At 43.6% G+C, this 25410-nt stretch overlaps 1 protein-coding gene across 9 annotated transcripts in view; it reads left to right on the top strand.

The window, feature by feature from the left end:
- ncoa1 (nuclear receptor coactivator 1) overlaps positions 1 to 25410 on the top strand; it is a 99996-nt gene that overhangs the window by 51634 nt on the left and 22952 nt on the right. For all 9 annotated transcript variants that reach the window (XM_021612063.2, XM_021612059.2, XM_021612060.2 and 6 more), the window contains one exon: positions 6240 to 6406. In XM_021612063.2, coding sequence (XP_021467738.2) covers positions 6240 to 6406 — 167 coding nt within the window. The remainder of the gene's footprint in view (positions 1 to 6239; positions 6407 to 25410) is intronic.

Here is a 25410-nt window from a genome sequence, read left to right as displayed (position 1 = left end):
GAAGGTAGGAAACAACATCTCCACTTTGCTGACCCTCAACACTGGGGTTCCACATGGGTGCTTGCTTAGCCCCCTCCTATACTCCCTGTTCACCCACGACTGCGTGGCCATGCAAGCCTCCAACTCAATCATCAAGTTTGCAGACGACAGAACAGTAGTGGGCTTGATTACCATCATTGATGAGACAGCCTACAGGGAGGAGGTGAGGGCACTCGGATTGTGGCGTCAGGAAAACAACCTCTCACTCAACGTCAACAAAACAAAGGAGATGATCATGGACTTCAGGAAAAAGCAGAGGGAGCACCCTCCTATCCATATCGAAGGGACAGCAGTGGAGAAGGTGGAAAGTTCCTTGGCATACACATCACAGACAAACTGAAATGGTCCACCCACACAGACAGTTTGGTGAAGAAGGCGTAACAGTGCCTCTTCAACCTCAGGAGGCTTAGGAAATTTGGCTTGTCACCCAAAACCCTGACAAGCTTATACAGATTCACAATCGAGAGCATCCTGTCAGGCTGTATCAACCGCAAGGCTCTCCAGAGGGTGGTGCGGTCTGCACAACGCATCACCGGGGGCAAACTACGTTGAGACCCAATCACACACTTTTTAATAAATGGATCACTAGTCACTTTATACAATGCCACTATGAATAATGCCACTTTAATAATGTTTACATATCTTACATTACTCATATCACTATTGCACCTTGCCTATGCCGCTCGGCCATCGCTCATCCATATACACGGCTCAAAAAAATAAAGGGAACACTTAAACAACACAATGTAACAACAAGTCAATCACACTTCTGTGAAATCAAACTGTCGACTTAGGAAGCAACACTGATTGACAATAAATTTCACATGCTGTTGTGCAAATGGAATAGACAACAGGTGGAAATTATAGGCAATTAGCAAGACACCCCCAATAAAGGAGTGGTTCTGCAGGTGGTGACCACTGACCACTTCTCAGTTCCTATGCTTCCTGGCTGATGTTTTGGTCACTTTTGAATAATGGCGGTGCTTTCACTCTAGTGGTAGCATGAGACGGAGTCTACAACCCACACAAGTGGCTCAGGTAGTGCAGCTCATCCAGGATGGCACATCAATGCGAGCTGTGGCAAGAAGGTTTGCTGTGTCTGTCAGCGTGGGTTCCAGAGCATGGAGGCGCTACCAGGAGACAGGCCAGTACATCAGGAGACGTGGAGGAGGCCGAAGGAGGGCAACAACCCAGCCTCAGGGCCGCTACCTCCGTATTTGTGCAAGGAGGAGCACTGCCAGATCCCTGCAAAATGACCTCCAGCAGGCCAGAAATGTGCACGTGTCTGCTCAAACGGTCAGAAACAGACTCCATGAGGGTGGTATGAGGGCCCGTCGTCCACAGGTGGGGGTTGGCTTACAGCCCAACACCGTGCAGGACGTTTGGCATTTGCCAGAGAACACCAAGATTGGCAAATTCGCCACTGGCGCCCTGTGCTCTTCACAGATGGAAGCAGGTTCACACTGAGCACATGTGACAGACGTGACAGAGTCTGGAGACGCCGTGGAGAACGTTCTGCTGCCTGCAACATCCTCCAGCATGACCGGTTTGGCGGTGGGTCAGTCATGGTGTGGGGTGGCATTTCTTTGGGGGGCCGCACTGCCCTCCATGTGCTCGCCAGAGGTAGCCTGACTGCCATTAGGTACCGAGATGAGATCCTCAGACCCCTTGTGAGACCATATGCTGGTGCGGTTGGCCCTGGGTTCCTCCTAATGCAAGACAATGCTAGACCTCATGTGGCTGGAGTGTGTCAGCAGTTCCTGCAAGAGGAAGGCATTGATGCTATGGACTGGCCCGCACGTTCCCTAGACCTGAATCCAATTGAGCACATCTGGGACATCATGTCTCGCGCCATCCACCAACGCCACGTGTTGCAGCACAGACTGTCCAGGAGTTGGTGGATGCTTTAGTCCAGGTCTGGGAGGAGATCCCTCAGGAGACCATCCACCACCTCATCAGGAGCATGCCCAGGCGTTGTAGGGAGGTCATACAGGGACGTGGAGGCCACACACACTACTGAGCCTCATTTTGACTTGTTTTAAGGACATTACATCAAAGTTGGATCAGCCTGTAGTGTGGTTTTCCACTTTTTGAGTGTGACTCCAAATCCAGACCTCCATGGGTTGATAAATTTGATTTCCATTGATAATTTTGTTGTCAGCACATTCAACTATGTAAAGAAAAAAGTATTTAATAAGAATATTTCATTCATTCAGATCTAGGATGTGTTATTTTAGTGTTCCCTTTATTTTATTTTTTTGAGCAGTGTACTCGGAAACTAAACTCAGCAAAAAAGAAACGTCCCTTTTTCAGGACCCTGTCTTTCAAAGACGATTCGTAAAAATCCAAATAGCTTCACAGATCTTCATTGTAAAGGGTTTAAACTCTGCTTCCCATGCTTGTTCAATGAACCATAAACAATGAATGAACATGCACCTGTGGGACGGTCGTTAAGACACTAACAGCTTACAGACGGTAGGCAAGGTCACAGTTATGAAAACGTAGGACACTAAAGAGGCCTTTCTACTGACTCTGAGAAACACCAAAAGAAAGATGCCCAGGGTCCCTGCTCATCTGCGTGAACGTGCCTTAGGCATGCTGCAAGGAAGCATGAGGACTGCACATGTGGCCAGGGCAATAAATTGCCATTTCCGTACTGTGAGACGCCAAAGACAGTGCTACAGGGAGAGCGGACGGACAGCTGATGGTCCTCGCAGTGGCAGACCATGTTTAACAACACCTGCACAGGATCGGTACATCCGAACATAACACTTGCGGGACAGGTACAGGATGGCATCAACAACTGGAAGACATCCTCCTCCCTCATGTGGTACACTTCCTGCAGGCTCATCCTGACATGACCCTCCTGCATGACAATGTCATCAGCCATACTGCTTGTTCTGTGCGTGATTACCTGCAAGACAGGAATGTCTGTGTTCTTCCATAGCCAGTGAAGAGCCCGGATCACAATCCCATTGAGCACGTCTGGGACCTGTTGGATCGGAGGGTGAGGGCTAGGGCCTTCCCCCCCAGAAATGTCTGGGAACTTGCAGGTGCCTTGGTGGAAGAGTGGGGTAACATCTCACAGCAAGAACTTGCAATTCTGCTGCATTCCATGAGGAGGACATGCACTGCAGCTGGTGACCACACCAGATACGGACTGTTACTTTGGATTTTGACCCCCCCTTTGTTCAGTGACACATTATTCCATTTCTGTTAGTCACATGTCTGTGGAACATGTTCAGTGTATGTCTCAGTTGTTGAATCTTATGTTCAAACAAATATTTACATATGTTAATTAAGTTTGCTGAAAATGAACGCAGTTGACAGTGAGACGACGTTTCTTTTTTTTGCTGAGTGTAGAAGCACATGCATTTCGCTACACTCGCATTAACATCAATGCAATTTGACTTTGACCCAAACTTAAAGAAAGCTTTGACTATGTACAGAGTCAGTGAGCATAGTCTTGCTATTGAGAAAGGCCCTAGGCAGAACTGGCTCTCAAGAGAAGACGGGCTATGTGCAAACTGCCCACAAATTGAGGTGGAAACTGAGCTGCACTTCCTGACCTCCTGCCAAATGTATGACCGTATTAGAGAGACATATTTCCCTCAGATTACACCGATCCACAAAGAATTCGAAAACAAACCCGTTTTTGATAAACTCCCATATTTACTGGGTGAAATACCGCAGTGTGTCATCAAAGCAGCAAGATTTGTGAACTGTTGCCACAAGTAAAGGGCAACCAGTGAAGAACAAACACAATTGTAAATACAACCCATTTATATTTGTTTACTATTTGCACATCGTTACAACACTGTATATAGGCCTAATATGACTTTTGAAATGTATTTTTTGAGTGTATTGTTTACTGTACATTTTTTTCTACTTTTGTTTATTATCTACTTCACTTGCTTTGGCAATGTTAACATATGTTTCCCATGCCAATAAAGCCATTGAATTGAATTGAGAGAGACGTAAGGTTGAGCGAATGGTTGACAGAGAGAGTGAGAGAGAATGATAGATGGGGAAAAGGAGAGAGAGACGGTGGGTTTGAGAATGGGAACGAGGGGGAAAAAAGAAAGAGGATGGATAGCATCTTAGCAGGGTTCCTCTCATCCCCCTTGTCAGGTGATGATGCCCTGCTGGGTGAAAGAATAACAATCTGGCTGCAGGGTTAGTCCTCCTCTCCTCAGCTGTTCTCCCACTGCTCTGCACTGGTCTTCTACACTGCTCTGTCAGGCTTCTCCATCTCTCTCTCCCTCTCCTTTATTGGTATGGCGTAACAATGTACGACGTAACAAAAAGCTTACTTTGGATATTTGTATGTTAAGATAATAAGAATCAAAATTGTCAACGGGACAACAGTAACAACAATAACCAAGGGTCAAAATAACCATACATTGAACAATAAGCATACGGTAGGAGGACATGTGCAGGTTCTCTCTCTCTCTATGCTGGCCTCATGTAGGCCATGAATTATTGAGAGGCTCGCTGTCCCTGTAGATCCGACAGCCCTGATCCTCCTCTCTCCGTCCTTGCCCAGCACTCGTTGGTACCAACCCAGCTGCAGCAGCTGACAGACAGTCTGCCTGGATACTCTCTGATGAGCCCAGGGCCGTGATCTCATCTCATTCACCTCTTTGTCTCCTGTCCTTCAGGAAATCCTTCATCTCCTGACTTTGTTGTACTCTAGAACTAGATATCTGTTTGTGTTTCATGGCCTGTGTCAAGTCAAATGATTATTTATTGAACCTTTATTTAACTAGGCAAGTCAGTTAAGAACAATTTCTTATTTACTGGGATAACACATCACGATGAGAGACTCCATAACACTACATAAAGATAGACCTAAAACAGCAAAATAGCATGGTAGCAACACCACATGGCAGCAGCACAACATGGTAGAAGCACAAAACATGGTACAAACATTCTTGGATACCGACAACAGCACAAAGGCAAGAAGGTAGAGACAACAATACATCACGTGAAGCAGCCACAACTGTCAGTAAGAGTGTACATGATTGAGTCTTTGAATGAAGAGATGGAGATAACTTTCCAATTTGAGTGTTTTTTTTGCAGCTCATTCCAGTCGCTAGCTGCAGCGAACTGAAAAGAGGAGCGACTCAGGAATGTGTGTGCTTTGGGGACCTTTAACAGAATATGACTGGCAGAACAGATGTCATATGTGGAGGATGAGGGCTGCAGTAGGTATCTGAGATAGGCCTCACTCCCCCCTACGAGGGTTTTATAAATAACCATCAACCAGTGGGTCTTGCGACCGGTATATAGAGATGAGGAGTATGGAGTGCAGTGATGTGCCCTATAAGCAGCATTGGTTGCAAATCTGATGACCGAATGGTAATGAAACCAAAACAAATCAAACTTTTATTTAAAGTGCATTTAAATTTGCCACACACTTTTACATGAAAACAATCATAAAATAACATAAACAGAGGATGTGTAAAACAATCGCCTATTAAAAGCCTGGCTAAAAAGGTGGGGTTTTAACAGTTATTTAAGAACATTAATAGTGTCTGCTCCTCTTACGTGACAGTGCAAGCCGTTCCACAATTGAGGTGCTTTAATAGAGAACGCTCCGCCCCCTGGTTCTGGATCAAGGAACCGTAAGCAGACCAGTTTCTTGGGATCGGCGCGCCCTCACTGGGTTGTATGGGGAACGAGCATGTCTGTCAGATAAGAGGTGGCAAGGTCATGCAGTGCCTTAACTTTTAAGAGTAAGATCTCAAAATCAGACCGATACATTACAGGCAGCCAATGTAGTGCAGATAAAACTGGAGTGATGCGCTAATGGCTTCTAGTGTTGGTTAAAATCTGAGCTGCAGTGTTCTGTACCAGTTGTAGGCTTCTAATAGTAGAGTCTAAGCAGCTGGAGAGGAGGGCATTACAGTAGTCTAGCCTAGGTGAAACAAATGCATGGACCGATTTTTCGGAATCTGGCTGAGAGATGACGTGTCTAATTCTGGAAATGTTCCTGAGATGGAAGTATATTGTTTTGGATATATTTTGTATGTCGTCTAGTGACCCTTTATTCTCCGCCGACCATCGTGCGATCCTTACTATTGTGAAGGGAAATTCACTTGGTTGCAGCTAACACTCCATGAAATCACTTTCAGCAAAGTTATGAACATTTCTCAACTATAAACCTAACCTGTGTGTGCGTGTGTGTGTCCCTGCAGTGTGGAGAAGCGTCGGCGGGAGCTGGAGTGTCGTTACATAGACGAGCTGGCCGAGCTCCTGTCTGCCAACATGGGCGACATCGCCAGCCTCAACGTCCAGCCAGACAAGTGCCACATCCTCAAGAGCACCGTGGACCAGATCCAGCAGATCAAACGGCGCGAGCAGGGTGGGCACCAGCGTATTAGAAACATACACACACACTTTGGCTCAATCCCAATACCCCTCCCCCTCGTTTCCGAGTGTCCCTCAGTGTGGGATGGAGCAGCTAGTGATGGGGAGAGATGAATCACATTGTGGAATGGGACATCACTACATCATTCGCGATCAGCAGAAGCGGCCAAAGGGTAGCCTACCACTCAATTCATTGACGACAAGCCTTGTTTTTCCGAAATGACTGTACTGACGGCAGTAATAGCTTTCCTTATATTTCTTATTCACCCAATAAGTACTTTAATATGCGCAACAAATGAGAACAGCAGAACACCAATGTGTCTGTAATGTACCATCATCTGGCTGTGGTTCAATGTGGAGTAGTAATGTGCCTGTCCTCTGGCTGTAGTTCAATGTGGAGTAGTAATGAAGCCGTCCCCTGGCTGTAGTTCAATGTGGAGTAGTAATGTACCCATCCTCTGGCTGTAGTTCAATGTGGAGTAGTAATGTAGCCGTCCTCTGGCTGTAGTTCAATGTGGAGTAGTAATGTACCCGTCCTCTGGCTGTAGTTCAATGTGGAGTAGTAATGAAGCCGTCCCCTGGCTGTAGTTCAATGTGGAGTAGTAATGTACCTGTCCTCTGGCTGTAGTTCAATGTGGAGTAGTAATGTACCCGTCCTCTGGCTGTAGTTCAATGTGGAGTAGTAATGTAGCCGTCCTCTGGCTGTAGTTCAATGTGGAGTAGTAATGTAGCCGTCCTCTGGCTGTAGTTCGATGTGGAGTAGTAATGTACCCGTCCTCTGGCTGTAGTTCAATGTGGAGTAGTAATGTACCCGTCCTCTGGCTGTAGTTCAATGTGGTGGAGTAGTAATGTACCATCATCTGGCTGTAGTTCAATGTGGAGTAGTAATGTACCATCATCTGGCTGTAGTTCAATGTGGAGTAGTAATGTACCCGTCCTCTGGCTGTAGTTCAATGTGTAGTAGTAATGTAGCCGTCCTCTGGCTGTAGTTCAATGTGTAGTAGTAATGTAGCCGTCCTCTGGCTGTAGTTCAATGTGGAGTAGTAATGTACCCGTCCTCTGGCTGTAGTTCAATGTGGAGTAGTAATGTACCCGTCCTCTGGCTGTAGTTCAATGTGGAGTAGTAATGTACCCGTCCTCTGGCTGTAGTTCAATGTAGAGTAGTAATGTACCCGTCCTCTGGCTGTAGTTCAATGTGGAGTAGTAATGTACCCGTCCTCTGGCTGTAGTTCAATGTGGAGTAGTAATGTACCCGTCCCCTGGCTGTAGTTCAATGTAGAGTAGTAATGTACCCGTCCCCTGGCTGTAGTTCAATGTAGAGTAGTAATGTACCCGTCCTCTGGCTGTAGTTCAATGTGGAGTAGTAATGTACCCGTCCCCTGGCTGTAGTTCAATGTAGAGTAGTAATGTACCCGTCCCCTGGCTGTAGTTCAATGTAGAGTAGTAATGTACCCGTCCTCTGGCTGTAGTTCAATGTGGAGTAGTACTGAAGCAGGACTTTCATTCCATAATAGCAGTTTGAAATGTAACAGTCCCATTTCCTTCACTCAGTCATTTTCTGCAATTTCTTGGGGATTAATGGCTGTTCTGAACTATTGTGCCAAACGTGTTAGGGTCCATGCACAGATCAGCTACGTACCTACTCATCCATCCATAGACATACAATAAGCAAGAAAAGAGTTAGCTATGTTACTTCAGCTGCATTTTTATTTTATTTTTTATTTCACCTTTATTTAACCAGGTAGGCTAGTTGAGAACAAGTTCTCATTTGCAACTGCGACCTGGCCAAGATAAAGCATAGCAGTATGAGCAGACAACACAGAGTTACACATGGAGTAAACAATTAACAAGTCAATAACACAGTAGAAAACAAAGGGGGAGTCTATATACAATGTGTGCAAAAGGCATGAGGTAGGCGAATAATTACAATTTTGCAGATTAACACTGGAGTGATAACTGATCAGATGGTCATGTACAGGTAGTTGGTGTGCAAAAGAGCAGAAAAATAAATAAATAAAAACAGTATGGGGATGAGGTAGGTGAAAATGGGTGGGCTATTTACCAATAGACTATGTACAGCTGCAGCGATCGGTTAGCTGCTCAGATAGCTGATGTTTGAAGTTGGTGAGGGAGATAAAAGTCTCCAACTTCAGCGATTTTTGCAATTCGTTCCAGTCACAGGCAGCAGAGTACTGGAACGAAAGGCGGCCAAATGAGGTGTTGGCTTTCGGGATGATCAGTGAGATACACCTGCTGGAGCGCGTGCTACAGATGGGTGTTGCCATCGTGACCAGTGAGCTGAGATAAGGCGGAGCTTTACCTAGCATGGACTTGTAGATGACCTGGAGCCAGTGGGTCTGGCGACGAATATGTAGCGAGGGCCAGCCGACTAGCGCATACAAGTCGCAGTGGTGGGTGGTATAAGGTGCTTTAGTGACAAAACGGATGGCACTGTGATAGACATTGTGCACTGTGCATTGCATGACTATCTTGTATGTTTTTATTTATGAACATTAAGGCAAGCTTACAAAATGGTTTATTACATTTGCAGTAAATGCTTTAGCTAGATACTTTATATCAACTGGGTTTCACAAGATGACACCTTGGTTTGCTCAGGAGTCCCTAAAACATCAAACAACACAAACTACAATTCATAAAAATGCCCATATAGCAAGCTAAATGTATAGCTACAGTAGCTGGCTAATGTTCTTTTAATGATTCTTTAGGAAGTTATAATTACTTAAATTTGCTTCCATAATAGTATTCTTGTCAGCTATTATTCTTGAAGCAACTTGACAGGGTTGGGTTGCAGAGCTTCATGGGAGTTTTGGGAAACACTTGATAGAAAGACTGCATGTTGATTTGCTTCGTTTATTGTGGGCCTACCAAAGGGCTGAAAAGGCACTATGCCTTGCTCCAAGTTGAATTGTGATACCACTCTGTCTTGATGGGGCTCAGGGGATTGCACAGAACGGAGGGGGAGGGTATTGGGATTGAGCCTCACTTTCACTCACTAATTTACCACTAATTTGAACGCACATATGCACTCTCTTGCTGTTTCTCTAGTACACAAACACACACACCCTTACATCTCTCTCATTCCCCTCAGTCACTAATTTACTGACCCACATCCTCCCTCACTTCTCTGCGTGTTTGCTCTTATTTTTTCCTCAATCCCCCACTCCTACTTCCCCTGAAGACGTCAGGTCTAGGTCTCTAGGGGAATTTTGCACAGCAGTAGGGACCCCTGGGAAATCATACTTTTTAGTCCTCAGAGCTAAATGACAAGCCAGACTAATCCCACCCTTAAGACACTGAAAGCTCGCTGTGACATCATTCTGCTGCATCTTATGTGTCCTTACATGTCCTTATGCGTCTTACTGTATGTTGGTTTGCTTAAGACATAGACAGAGTAATATCTCTGTTTATAGGCCCATATGTCTCTGATGCTTACATATCATTGTGTGCATCTTATGTACCCTTACACGCAAACCTCACGGCCACGTTGGGAGCGAGCGAGTGTTGCAAAATATATGTACACATACATGTTATTCAATCATTTCACCACATGGCTCGCAAGCGTGAACGAGTGTCTGCGTAGCCAAGAGCTAAAATACAACGTGGTTCTATCTGAGACGCTCCACGAGCTTCAAGTCTCCTCTTATTGGATATCAGGAAGATACAGACCCACTTGCTTGAAAGACAAAAAAAGAGATATGAATTAATGATAACTAACTAGGTTTCCCTTTTTATCTGTGGATTAATAGTCGGGGTAGAGAGAAACACAATTTTGTATGACTCCTGGTGAAACTTCTACAAAGAAACTAAAAAGAGGATCATGCATTTCAGGTAAAATAACAGCCTAATGTTATTCTCCCAGGACAAACTAGCTAAAAACGATAGGTAGCTAAATGTCCATAAATATTTCATGTGTATTTCAAAATGCCACCAAATTAATATAGTTCGTTCACAGTTGGTTTTGGTATTTTAACTTCCGTGTCATGATCGCGCCTGGTTTGGATGGACAAAATCAACATGCGCGCAATGGCGCACGTGGACGGACGCGTGTGGCCGGTGGATTCAGCATGTTACATATCCTTAGTTCCATGCATCTGGTATGCCCTTACTCACTCCCAGTTAGTTCTACTTTAGTGTTGTCAGTGGTGGTGCGTGTGCACCCAGATTGTCTCTTAGTAATCATTCACTGGTCAGCGTTCTTGGGAAAAGCCATAAAACAATAAGAATCACTGAGTGGAATGGTGTTTGTTCCAGGTCACACTCACCACAGGCGTGGGGTCGATGGTTGAAGTCCCCCTCTGATCTGGCTCCATGCATGGTCCTGACACACGGTCAAATCAAATCAAATTGTATTAGTCACATGCGCCGAATACAAAAGGTGTAGACCTTACAGTGAAATGCTTACTTAAAATAACCTAACCTACAGTGCAGTTTCAAAAAATACAGATGAGAATAAGAGATAAAAGTTTAAAGTAATTAAAGCAGTAAAAAATAACAAAATATACAAAGGGGTGCCGGTACAGAGACAATGTGTGAGGGCACCAGTTAGTTGAGGTAGTATCAACATGTAGGTAGAGTTAATTCAAGTGACTATGCATAGATGACAACTGAGAGTGGCAGTGGTGTGGAGATGGGGACCAAGGCAATCTTTGACAATTTTAAGGGCCTTCCTCTGAAACTGCCTGGTTTAGAGGACCTGGGTGGCAGGAAGCTTGGCCCAAGTGATGTACTGGGGCGTTCACACTGCCCTCTGTAGTGCCTTGCGGTCGGAGTCCGAGCAGTTGCCATACCAGACAGTGATGCAACCAATCACGATACTCTAGATGGTGTAGCTGTAAAACCTTCTGAGGATCTGAAGACCCATGGCAAATCTTTTCAGTCTCCCGACAGGGAATAGGTTTTGTCGTGCCCGCTTTACGACTGTTTTGGTGTGCTTGTACCATGTTAATTTGTTGGTGATGTGGACATCAAGGAACTTGAAGCTCTCAACCTGCTCCACTGCAGCCCCGTCGATGAGAATGGGGGCGTGCTCGGTCCTTTTTCTCCTGTAGTCCACATTCATCTCCTTTGTCTTGATTACGTTGATGGAGAGGTTGTTGTCCTTGCACCACACGGTCAGGTCTCTGACCTCCTCCCTATAGGCTGTCTCGTTGTTGTCGGTGATCAGGCCTACCACTGTTGTCATCGGCAAATTTAATGATGGTGTTGGAGTCGTGCCTGACGGTGCAGTCATGAGTGAACGGGGAGTACAGGAGGGGCTGAGCACGCACCCCTGAGGGGCCCCTGTGTTGAGGATCAGCGTGGCGGATGTGTTGTTACCTACCCTTACCACCTGGGGGGGCCTGTCAGGAAGTCCAGGATCCAGTTGCAGAGGGAGGTGTTTAGTTCCAGGGTCCTTAGCCTATTGATGAGCTACAATTCTCACATAGGTGTTCCTTTTGTCCAGGTGGGAAAGGGCAGTGTTGAGTGTAATAGAGACTGCATCATCTGTTGAGGCGGTGTGCAAATTGGAGTAGGTCTAGGGTTTCTGGGATGATGGTGTTGATGTGAGCCATGACCAGACTTACAAAACACTTCATGGCTACATACGTGAGTACTACGTGTTGGTAGTCATTTAGGCAGGTTACCTTAGTGTTCTTGGGCACAGAAGCTATGGTGGTCTACTTAAAACATGTTGGAATTACAGCCTCGGACAGGGAGAGGTTGAAAATGTCAGTGAAGACACTTGCTAGTTGGTCAGCGCATGCTCGCAGTACAAGTCCTGTTAATCCATCTGGTCCTGCGGCCTTGTGAATGTTGACCTGTCTAAAGGTCTTACTCACATCGGCTGCGTAGAGCGTGATCACAGTCTTCCGGTACAGCTGGTGCTCTCGTGCATGTTTCAGTGTTATTTGCCTCGACGCGAGCATAGAAGTAGTTTAGCTCGTCCGGTAGGCTCGTGTCACTGGGCAGCTCTCGGCTGTGCTTCCCTTTGTAGTCTGTAGTGGTTTGCAGGCCCTGCCACATCCGACGAGCGCCAGAGCCGGTGTAGTACGACTCGATCTTAGTCCTGTATTGACACTTTGTCTGTTTGATTGTTCATCGGAGGGCATAGCCGGATTTCTTATAAGCTTCCAGGTTAGGGTTCCGCTCCTCGAAAGCGGCATCTCTACCCTTTAGCTCAGTGCGGATGCTGCCTGTAATCCATGGTTTCTGGTTGGGGTCTCTGACCTCCTCCCCACAGTATGGTCACTGTGGGGACGACATCATCGATGCACTTATTGATGAAGCCAATGACAGATGTGGTGTACTCCTCAAATGCAATTAGAGGAATCCCGGAACATATTCCAGACTGTGCGAGCAAAACAGTCCTGTAGCTTAGCATCTGCTTCATCTGACCACTTTTTTATTGATCTCGTCACTGGTGCTTCCTGCTTTAATTTATGCTTGTAAGCAAGAATCAGGAGGATAGAATTATGGTCAGATTTGCCAAATGGAGGGCGAGGGAGAGCTTTGTATGCGTCTCTGTGTGTGGAGTATAGGTGGTGTACAGTTATTTTCCCTCTGGTTGCACATGTAATATGTTCATAGAAATTAGGTAAAACTCATGTAAGTTTCCCTGCATTAAAGTCCCCGGCTCTGGGTGAGCGTTTTCTTGTTAGCTTATAGCGGAATAGAGCTCATTCAATGCTATCTTGGTGCCAGCCTCTGACTGTGGTGGTATATAAACCGCTGCAAAGAATATAGACAAACTCTCTCGGTAGGTAATGTGGTCTGCAGCTTATCATGAGAAACTCTACCTCAGGCAAGCAATGACTTAAGACTTCCTTAAATATCTGGCACCAGATGTTGTTTACAAAAATACATAGACTGCCGTCCCTTGTCTTACCAGACACCGCTGTTCTATCCTGCCGGCACATCGTATAACCAGCCAGCTGTATGTTGATATTGTCGTCGTTCAGCCACAGCTCCGTGAAGCATAAGAGGCTACAGTTTTAATGTCCCATTGGTAGAATTGAGGGGAGTGGGGGTTTATTCGATCACCTCCTACTCCTCAGATGGCAGCCCGCCCTTTCGGCCTCTCTTTCTTCGCCTCTTGTTCACGCAGATCTCTGGGGTCGGGGCCTGTTCTCGAGGGATCCGTATATTCTCGGGCTCGTCAGAGTCGTGAAAGAAGAAAAGTTTTTCTGATAGTCCGTGGTGAGTAATCGCAGTCCTGATGTCTGAAAGTTATTTTCGGTCATAAGAGACAGTAGCGGCAACATTATAGACAAAAATAGTTTTAAAAAACAAGTTACAAACAACACAGATAAACAAACAATAAAACACAATTGTTTGGGGGCACGTAAAACGTCTTCCTTCTGTTCCGGCGCCAGCACGCTTGTGCATACATTCACTGCACTCATTGGACAGTAATATTTATCATGTTTGATATTATAAATACCTCACATGTACCTCGTAATAAGACTAAGCAATTAGCCTATTAAATTAATTATCTTTATCTGACTCTATAAGGTAATTAGCGATATGCAAGAGAATATGGTTGAGTTAAAGTAATAGACAATGAAGAAATGTCTGAGAATTGAATTTGAAATCCAAGTGTATTTAATTACTATATTTATGGATTCACATGCAAAGCATAAACTTAAGTTACAAAGCATTTACATGCATTACAAGACATTCTAATCATGGTCAGAGAGAGAGAGAAACCAAAAGTCCATGGGGGGGGGGGGGGGGGGGGGGGGGGTGGACAAACAGAAAAGAAAGAAAGAGAGAAAAGAAACTGGGGGAAAAAAAGAGAGAAGAGAGAAAAAAGAATCTCACCACAGCTGGGCAGAAACAAATAAGAGAAAGAACAATGAATCTTAGACCCTTGTATAACCATCTGAGTTGTTTGGATTCAAAACCTTGTTGACCACTAGTATTACTTTAAAGTTAACCTCCAATCAGATATCAGACTTACATGATGTCACCTCTGCTTCTCAGTGGTGTGACATTGGTGGTTGGCAAGACCAACACAGAGAATGTTGATTTCCTAAGACGACTCATAGCAAATTCTTGCATAGAGTTGATAAGACGAGTCACTTCTGGGACTGGGCTTGCCCTACACACACACATGTTCAAACACACACACACACACACACACACACACACACACGTTCACACACACCCTGCCAATGGGAGAAGCCATCCATCCATAGGGTGAGCGAGCATATCCATCCAGGCAGGGTCCATTCCTCTCTGATGGAGAGAGGAATATTTTTTGATGTGATGATTTATTCATTGTGCCAGTATGAATAATGTATGTTGTACGCTGGCATGAAGCATACTGTGGTACTAACAGAGGAAGGAGTGTCGTGCCAAGACCCCTCTCAGGGATGAATGACCAGATTAGTTCCATCATGTTGTGGGGGATTATGATGACAGGGATCATTATTGATTTGGCTGACTATATTAGATAGCTAAATCAGGATTAGGATTATCATCATTAGGATATTTGGCCAACAGAGGATAGTTAGTAACAGAGACTGAGCTGTCAATGCTCTCTCTCTCTCTGTCTGTCTCTCTGTCTGTCTGAACATAACTAAAGGCCCCCATATCACCACCATACCTCAGTCTTCATCCCCAGGGCCCAAGCCACTCTGAGGGGTACTACAATTGGCTAATTTCTAGGCCTAACCAGAGCCCTGAATCAATTTCTGGCTTTGAATTTGACCTCAGGGCTCTGCAGAAGGGCGGTCACACTGGTTGGCCTATCATCCAACACGTTTAACAGAGCTTCTCACAAGGCAGCTTTCCTTCAGGTCTTGACCCCTACCCAGTGTTGTTTTAGGGTTAACCATTAGATAACAACCTGAGGGGTATAATATTCTTCTAGTGGTCCCAAGCCATCTTGTGATCAGCTTTGTGTTTGGGGGTCAATTAGTTCTTAAATCAAAACCAATTTAGTTTTAATGTAGCTAGCTGCACGTCGCTGCTAGGAATGGGAACCTATAGACTTTGAAATTGTGGGCTAGGCCTAAGTAATGCAGGAGATTAATTTACAAGCCTTTAAATCCCTCTGTTGCGAAAAACCCGGTCCGATTTAGGTCAGAGCCTTAATGTTTATTTCACTTGAGACCACTCTGAGCATGGCAATTATTATGCTACGACTGCACCATTGGAGTAAGAAACATGTTAGTTTCCACCGTCATAGCCCGAATGGAAACTAAAGCAGTTAGAGTAGGATGATGACGTTGTCCCCCTAAACACTGATCTATGTTCAGATTAGTATTTTTCACTCTGATGTTTAAGTTTAGGATTTGGGGAGGGTAAGCTTATCTAAGATCTGTGTCTAAGGGACTACATGGTTAAGCATGTATTTTCCCTGTTTTCCCTCTGGTCAGAGATTCCATCAAACATCCTGTTAGAATGGACACACACAACCAGCAGGCATTTATAAGCAGCACTGTAATGTATACAGTCACCTCCAAAATGATTGGCACCCTTGATAAAGATTAGGAGGGGAAGACTGTATAAATGAATAATACACATACTGAGCTCTATTGTATTATAAAAAAAAGGATATTCCATTATTTTATACTAATATAATTACTTAGGGAGATGATAGATTCTCTTTAACAAGTTATATTTTTTTCTCTCATAAATATGTGTCCAAATTGTTGGCACTCCTAAAGATTCTTATAGATAAAATAAAACAGAAATAAAAATCTGTTAACATTCTACTTTTTTAAGTCATTCTCAAGGCTCTGACCATGTAAAATCCATTTGTAATCCATCACCGTGGGGAAAGGTAAAGAACTCTCAAATGAAAAGAGACAATTGTTTGTTGACCTTCATAAATCAAGCAATAGGTACAAGGAGGCTAACTCCACCATGGCTCGTTGGGAAAAGCCTATGGGGGGAAAAAAACATTTTTGGGGGGAGATAAACGCAGATATTAAGGGATCTTATGTTTTGTTCTATGAGATAATCTTCTTCGGATAATGTCACTTTTTGTGAATTTTGAAGCATTTATGTAATCAAAAAAAGTAAAAAGCTAACGATGTGGTAACATGTCTAACAAAAAAAATACACTGCAATGCCTTTGACGTCACCAACACTACGTACAACTTCACAGCTAAATCAAAATAAAAAAAACAAGATATGGCTAGATAGCCATGTAACACAACTCTGTGATATTGACAGCCATGAGTAACTGGCTTAGTTGTTCTACCAGTAAGTTAGTAAGGTATAACGTTAGCTTTCCCAAATTGTTTAATTGTAAATGGGGATGGAGGGCAATGCCATTCCAGCTAGCTAGCAAACCTAGCTAACAGGCGTAACTTATCTTATCAGATGGACACAAAGTCTCCTCTGGACATTTCATCAACCTAAATAAAGAGGTATATTAAAAATAAAATGTGAAGCCACAGTCAAACAGTTCCTGCCTAAACATTGACTCCTACTGGTATATGAGGGGTAATGCACTTAAAACCTGTTTGGGAAAGTCGACAACATCCGGTGAAATTGCAGAGCGCCAAATTCAAATCTCTCTAAATATTTTACTATCATAAAAATCACAAGTGTAATACATCAAAATAAAGCTTCACTTCTTGTTAATCCAGCCGCCGTGACAGATTTCAAAAAGGCTTTACAGCGAAAGCAACCATGTGATTATCTGAGGACAGCGCCCCGCATACAAACACATGAAAAACATATTTCAACCAGGCAGGTGCGACACGAAAGTCAGAAATAGCGATATAAAAAATGCCTTACCTTTGATCTTCTTCTGTTGGCACTCCAAAAGGTCCCAGTTACATCACAAATGGTCCCTTTGTTCGATAATCAAATCAAATTTTATTTGTCACATACACATGGTTAGCAGATGTTAATGTGAGTGTAGTGAAATGCTTGTGCTTCTAGTTCCGACAATGCAGGAATAACCAACCAGTAATCTAACCCAACAATTCCAAAACTACTACCTTATACACACAAGTGTAAAGGGATAAAGAATATGTACATAAAGATATATGAATGAGTGATGGTACAGAACGGCACAGGCAAGATGCAGTAGATGGTATCGAGTACAGTATATACATATGAGATGAGTAATGTAGGGTATGTATACAAAGTGGCATAGTTTAGTGGCCTGTGATACATGTATTACATAAAGATTCAGTAGATGATATAGAGTACAGTATATGAGTAATGTAGGGTATGTAAACATTATATTAAGTAGCATTGTTTAAAGTGGCTAGTGATATATTTTTACATCAATTTCCATACATTTCCATTATTAAAGTGGTTGGAGTTGAGTCAGTGTGTTGGCAGCAGCCACTCAATGTTAGTGGTGGCTGTTTAACAGTCTGATGGCCTTGAGATAAAAGCTGTTTTTCAGTCTCTCTGTCCCTGCTTTGATGCACCTGTACTGGCCTCGCCTTCTGGATGATAGCGGGGTGAACAGGCAGTGGCTCGGGTGGTTGTTGTCCTTGATGATCTTTATGGCCTTCCTGTGACATGTAGGGTGGTGTAGGTGTCCTGGAGGGCAGGTAGTTTGCCCCCGGTGATGGGTTGTGCAGACCTCACTACCCTCTGGAGAGCCTTACGGTTGTGGGCGGAGCAGTTGCCGCACCAGGCGGTGATACAGCCCGAATGGATGCTCTCGATTGTGCATCTGTAGAAGTTTGTGAGTGTTTTTGGTGACAAGCCAAATTTCTTCAGCCTCCTGAGGTTGAAGAGGCACTAAGAGCCCAAAGAAGTTAAATGACAACAAGTCTACCATGTATATACCCTGCATAGCTTTGGAAACAAGCTATGTCTGATTCTGCTGAGCTATCATTTCAACACATTCTAGGGAGCCAGGCTCAGGCAAACATAATAATTTCCCCCCCCCCCCCACAAAATGGCTTTATTACAGACAGAAATACTCCTCAGTTTCATCAGCTGTCCAGATGGTTGGTCTCAGACAATCCCGCAGGTGAAGAAGCCGGATGTGGAGATCCTGGGCTGGCGTGGTTACACGTGGTCTGCGGTTGTGAGGCCGGTTGGACGTACTGCCAAATTTTCTAAAATAACATTGGAGGCGGCTTATGGTAGAGAAATTAACATTACATTCTCTGGCAACAGTTCTGGTGGACAATCCTGCAGTCAGCATGCCAATTGCACGCTTCCTCAAAAATGTAGACATCTGTGGCATTGTGTTGTGTGACAAAACTGCACATTTGCGTTTTATATTTTTGTTCAGTATAATATCACATGCGCCAAATACAACATGTGTAGTCCTTACAGTGAAGCGCTTACTTACAAGTCCTTAATCAACAATGCAGTTTTAAGAAACAATACCCCTCCCAAAAATGTTTAAGTAACAAATAGCAAGGCTATACAGGGGGTACCGGTACAGAGCCAATGTGCGGGGGCACCGGTTAGTCGAGGTAAGTGAGGTAATGTGTACAAGTAGGTAGAGTTATTAAAGTGACTATGCATAGATAATAGACGGAGACATGTTGAAATAATGGTGTCTTTTGTTGGGCAAATCAGATGTCGACGTAGCCTACATGAACCCAAACTTACTCTGAATTTACCTTCACATACAGCTTGAGTCTACCATCTAGATGCCTACCTCCATGTACCCTGCTTCGCCTGATTCAACCAGTGTGTGCCCAGTGGGACCTCTATGCCAATAGGCTCTTCAGAAGGGTTGCTAGAAAAAAAGCATTTTTCACAGTAACACCTGGAGCTTGCTAAACAGCACTGACACTTGGATTGGAACCAGGTGCTATGGTCGTATATGTGACGGAAATGGAAGTCCTTTGGCCATGCACACCAACGGTGCGTTTGACAAATACATATGCATAAAATAACTTCATACCTTCTGGTTGTGGATATTTCATGTCGTGGGGATGTTTTGCTTAGACTGGTCCTGGGGCCAACAGCATCATGAACTCTACCAAGTACCAGGACATTTTAGTCAAACATCTGGTTGTCTCTGCTAGAACGCTGAAACTTGGTCCCAAATGGATCTTCCAACAAGACAAAGCCCCTAAGCACACATCAAAATCCACAAAGAAATGGTTAATTGACCACAAAATCACCAATTTGCAATGACCATATCAGGGAAATTCCATCGTTATGGACGTGACATTTGCACACAAAATAAGAAACCAAATGTCTCACAGAATTTACTTATCAAGCATGAATGGAAATGTTAAGGTGTTTATTTGTACAGTGGTGGAAAAAAGTACCCAATTGTCAAAGTGAAGATTCCTTAATAGAAAATGACTCAAGTAAAAGTCACCCAATAAAATACTGCTTGAGTAAAAGTCTAAAAGTATTTGGTTTTAAATATACAAAAGTATCAAAAGTAAAAGTATAAATTATTTCAAATTGCTTGTATTAAGCAAACCAGATGGCACAATTTTTATTTTATTTTCGGATAGCCAGGGGTACACTCCAACGCTCAGACATAATTTACAAACAAAGCATTTGTGTTTAGTGTGTCTGCCAGATCAGAGGCAGTAGGGATGACCAGGGATGTTCGCTTGATTAGTGCGTGAATGGAAATATATACAGTGCCTTGCGAAAGTATTCGGCCCCCTTGAACTTTGCGACCTTTTGCCACATTTCAGGCTTCAAACATAAAGTTATAAAACTGTATTTTTTTGTGAAGAATCAACAACAAGTGGGACACAATCATGAAGTGGAACGACATTTATTGGATATTTCAAACTTTTTTAACAAATCAAAAACTGAAAAATTGGGCGTGCAAAATTATTCAGCCCCCTTAAGTTAATACTTTGTAGCGCCACCTTTTGCTGCGATTACAGCTGTAAGTCGCTTGGGGTATGTCTCTATCAGTTTTGCACATCGAGAGACTGACATTTTTTCCCATTCCTCCTTGCAAAACAGCTCGAGCTCAGTGAGGTTGGATGGAGAGAATTTGTGAACAGCAGTTTTCAGTTCTTTCCACAGATGCTCGATTGGATTCAGGTCTGGACTTTGACTTGGCCATTCTAACACCTGGATATGTTTATTTTTGAACCATTCCATTGTAGATTTTGCTTTATGTTTTGGATCATTGTCTTGTTGGAAGACAAATCTCCGTCCCAGTCTCAGGTCTTTTGCAGACTCCATCAGGTTTTCTTCCAGAATGGTCCTGTATTTGGCTCCATCCATCTTCCCATCAATTTTAACCATCTTCCCTGTCCCTGCTGAAGAAAAGCAGGCCCAAACCATGATGCTGCCACCACCATGTTTGACAGTGGGGATGGTGTGTTCAGCTGTGTTGCTTTTACGCCAAACATACCGTTTTGCATTGTTGCCAAAAAGTTCAATTTTGGTTTCATCTGACCAGAGCACCTTCTTCCACATGTTTGGTGTGTCTCCCAGGTGGCTTGTGGCAAACTTTAAACAACACTTTTTATGGATATCTTTAAGAAATGGCTTTCTTCTTGCTACTCTTCCATAAAGGCCAGATTTGTGCAATATACGACTGATTGTTGTCCTATGGACAGAGTCTCCCACCTCAGCTGTAGATCTCTGCAGTTCATCCAGAGTGATCATGGGCCTCTTGGCTACATCTCTGATCAGTCTTCTCCTTGTATGAGCTGAAAGTTTAGAGGGACGGCCAGGTCTTGGTAGATTTGCAGTGGTCTGATACTCCTTCCATTTCAATATTATCGCTTGCACAGTGCTCCTTGGGATGTTTAAAGCTTGGGAAATCTTTTTGTATCCAAATCCGGCTTTAAACTTCTTCACAACAGTATCTCGGACCTGCCTGGTGTGTTCCTTGTTCTTCATGATGCTCTCTGCGCTTTTAACGGACCTTTGAGACTATCACAGTGCAGGTGCATTTATACGGAGACTTGATTACACACAGGTGGATTGTATTTATCATCATTAGTCATTTAGGTCAACATTGGATCATTCAGAGATCCTCACTGAACTTCTGGAGAGAGTTTGCTGCACTGAAAGTAAAGGGGCTGAATCATTTTGCACGCCCAATTTTTCAGTTTTTGATTTGTTAAAAAAGTTTGAAATATCCAATAAATGTCGTTCCACTTCATGATTGTGTCCCACTTGTTGATTCTTCACAAAAAAATACAGTTTTATATCTTTATGTTTGAAGCCTGAAATGTGGCAAAAGGTCGCAAAGTTCAAGGGGGCCGAATACTTACGCAAGGCACTGTATATATACATATATACACCTCTAACCCTAGACTCCGGAATTGAAACACCCATTTCCTTTCCATGTTTATTTGAGCTAACTGTAAATAAGCTTGGGCTGTATACCGTATACCGGGGTATTTGGAACAAGTCACGAGATGGTTTTTCAATACCGTCAATAACATTCAAACAATTTATTTTGAAGTTTATTTTTATACATTTGAATATTTATAGCTACTTTTTAAGTAAATACCTGCAGTCAACAATGTGAAATAAGATAAAGAAGATGGCGTTCTTTGTTTCACCTGTCACATAATTTTTCATAATAAAACGTAACGGTAGTCCCCAGTCATGTGGTGTTTGTTTGGTTTGCTAATTTTGTAGCTAGTTAGCTATCTAGCTAAGTGGTTAGCTTATTTCAAAATCAAGTTTAGCTTGGTAACATCAGAGAATCCCCTCCTGGCTCAAGAGCCTTGCTGTCTAATTTGTTTTGTCCATGCAGCAAACTGGGAGTAGCGTTTTGGACATACTTTGTAGTTTAGGTCAGAGACTGTATAAAATGTATGCATTACGCTCGTTAGCATTTAGTTAGCATTCTCTAAGAGATTTTACATGTGCTTGTTAGCATTGCTAACCTTCGGATTAGTGGGTTTGAAAACAGAAAACAGAAAATCCTGATAAGGTCGGTATGAAACTGTAACAATCCGGATACCACCCAAGCCTAGCTGGACTCATTTCTCACTCATCCCTTGTCATCTCCTGTACTCCCTGTTCACTCATGACTGCACGACTCCAACACCATCATTAAGTTTGCCGATGACAACAGTGGTAGGCCTGATCTAAGACAAGACAGCCTATAGGGAGGAGGTCAGAGACCCGACCGTGTGGTGCAAGGACAACAACCCCTCCCTCAACGTGATCAAGACAAAGGAGATGATTGTGGACTACAGGAAAAGGAGGACCGAGCATGCCCCCATTCTCATCGACGGGGCTGTAGTGGAGCAGGTTGAGAGCTTCAAGTTACTTGGTGTCCACATCACCAACACTAACATGGTCCAAGCACACCAAGACAGTCGTGAAGAGGGCACGACAAAACCCTGCACATTGACTCTGTACCGGTACCCCCAGTATATAGCCTCGCTATTGATATTTTACTGCTGCTCTTTAATTATTTGTTATTTTGTTACTTTAAGGTATTTTTTTTAAACTGCATTGTTGGTTACGGGCTTGTAATTAATCATTTCACTGTAAGGTCTGTTGTATTCGGCGCATGTGACATACAATTTTATTTATATCTTGACGTTTTCCTATGAAGGGTTAAACTATTCTTCATTTTCATTACGTTAAAGGGTTAAAAAAAATAAGTTTAATTGAATTGTAACCTACCAGTGAACGGCACAGGGTTCGCACTTTCAACTAAATTTCTTGTCAGATCGTAAATCACCTCAGGCTTGACAGCTGCAGTTCACAAGCGCGCAAAGTACCTGTCACACCGCAGGGCAGACCAAACAGATACAGACAAATATTTTCACTGGGGGACACCTGTACTTACTCAGGGAAGTAAACAAACTCAGGATGACTGGTAAAAGTGTCTTATGGATTTTTAAGACCTTTAATTATGTGTATTATTTTAAGACCTTTATTATGCCATGTGATGTGATCACATGCTATGCTCCAGGCAGTAGAACAACTCATGATTGCAGTTCATAAGCGAACGTGAGATCACCCAAAATAGATCACACAGATAGATTGCCTGCTAGCTTGTTTGCTAACATAAATACACTTCGAAAGTGGTATGAAGGGCATGAATGTTTTTCCATGATCGCGTTATGCAGTGATGCTTTCTAGTGAGTCCCTGATCCTGTTATGAAGCGCCGATAATGGTCACATCTGTTACGCTTAGAACGAGTACTGACAAAGAGAGAAAGGAAAACGATTATGCATCACCTAAGCTCGTTATGAAAGTTAGCTTTGCACAGAAAGTTTGCATACAATCATACTCGAAATGTATCTACAGTAACAACTTTTCCTCAAATGTTAAGGATGTGACACTGCCTGTCCAAATTAGCATTCTATTTAGATTGTAGAATTCTGTTCTAGCACTCAATGGACTAAAATGAGTTTGATATTGTATCATTAACCTTCCGACTTGGTCAGAAACACAGGGGGACAGATATCAAGGATCTGGAAGGATTCTATATGGAGGAATGGTCTAAGATCCCTCCCAATGTGTTCTCCAATTTCTTAAAACATTTTAGATAAAGCCTGCATCGTTTTCCTTTCAAGGGGAGGGTGCACAAACTATTGAAAATAGGGGTGCCAATAGAAAAAAAAAGGTATTACTTGTTAAACAAAATATCTTTCTCTGAGAAACTGTGTTAGTATAAAATAATATATATATATATTAGAGCATACAATATAGCTCATTATTTTTGCTAATCTTTTGCAAGGTTGCCAATAATTTTGAAGGTGACTGTATACTCTACACACCACAGCCCTTAAAGGAAAACGCCACTATTCTTTAGTCCACTGTTGATATAGTCCCACAATGTTTTGAATGGCAGCAGTCAAGTTAAGATATTGAACTTTCAGCAAGCAAGTGGGACTTGCCACATCATCATGATGGTGCCAAATGTAACGTGTGAGTTTCTGGGTGGATTTTTCCTTTAAGAGTGCTACCTAACATGTCACTCAAACATCTGCTTATTCCTGGCCCTGATTCCCATCTTATTCCTGGCCATGATTTCCATCATCACAAACAGGCTTGGGTGTAAATTTGAATATTCCTTCCAACCCTGATTTCCTATCTGGGATAGGGTAGTAGCGGAGGCCCAAAGGAGGGAGGACTGGTGTTGGCCTTGAGCAGGCAGGCAGGGAGACGCAGTGGAGTAGAAGTGTGAGAGTAAACAGCAGCGGTTGCTTGCCTGCACCAGAATTAGCACACGCAATGGTGGCTCTCAGAAGGTGCCATTTTCCCTCTTTCAGCCTCAGTGAAATGAGGGGAAATATTAGTGTGTGTGTGTGTGTGTGTGTGTGTGTGTGTGTGTGTGTGTGTGTTTTCTCCTCCTCCTCCTATGTAAGGCTCAAGGAGTTCTTGAACGAGATCCCCTGTTTTTCTTCTGCTCCCAGCATGAGGAAAGAGCCTAGCTAGGGTAGAGGATGTGGCAGAGGTGACATAAAGCCTACTTAGAGCTGACATAGCCATGACATGAGGATGTCAGGGGCCCAGTGGCCTCGCCAATGTATCACTCTGGAAGAGGGCCTTCTCTTCTGTTTTTGTTTCGCGAGCTCAGGCGGGGGAGGGGGTTGGGCGTGTGAGAAAGCAGCCAATGGCTGAGCTCCCTGCCCCTTGACCTTGTGCAAGAGGGCCTCTTGCAAAGCCCAGCTTCCCTTTCCACACAGAGAGAAACAGGAACACACACTGCTCTGCTCTCCCCTCCTCCTCTCCCCCTCTCCCTAGGCCTGCACTCCCCTCTTCTGTGTCTCTCACATCTCTCTCTTGCAACTCTCCCCTCTTTCACCTCTTTCCCCCTCTCTGTCCCTCCACTTCCCCTTTCACCCCTCTCCTATCTGATCCTAAGACGGACAAGGACATACCCTGGCCTCTCTGAAGACACCATACAGATGTAGGATCTTAATTTTAGCCAGTTTGCTACAGCAGGAAAATAATCCTGCAGCATGAGGAAATGGGAATTATTAGGTGGATGATAATAAATGGCCATTTTTGTAGGGGTTGATACATTTTTCGTGAGGGAAAATCAAGTCTGAAATTTCCAAGTGAAAACAAACTTCAGAAGCCTTTTTAAAGGGTAGGAAGCATGTGTTTTTACTCACCAGAGTAACTACAGTGTGGTCAAA

The sequence above is a fragment of the Oncorhynchus mykiss genome, chromosome 8 (assembly GCF_013265735.2).
Source record: "Oncorhynchus mykiss isolate Arlee chromosome 8, USDA_OmykA_1.1, whole genome shotgun sequence".
NCBI lineage: Eukaryota > Metazoa > Chordata > Actinopteri > Salmoniformes > Salmonidae > Oncorhynchus > Oncorhynchus mykiss.
Note: the sequence above shows the minus strand (reverse complement) of the source record. Positions and strands in the feature narration are given on the sequence as shown.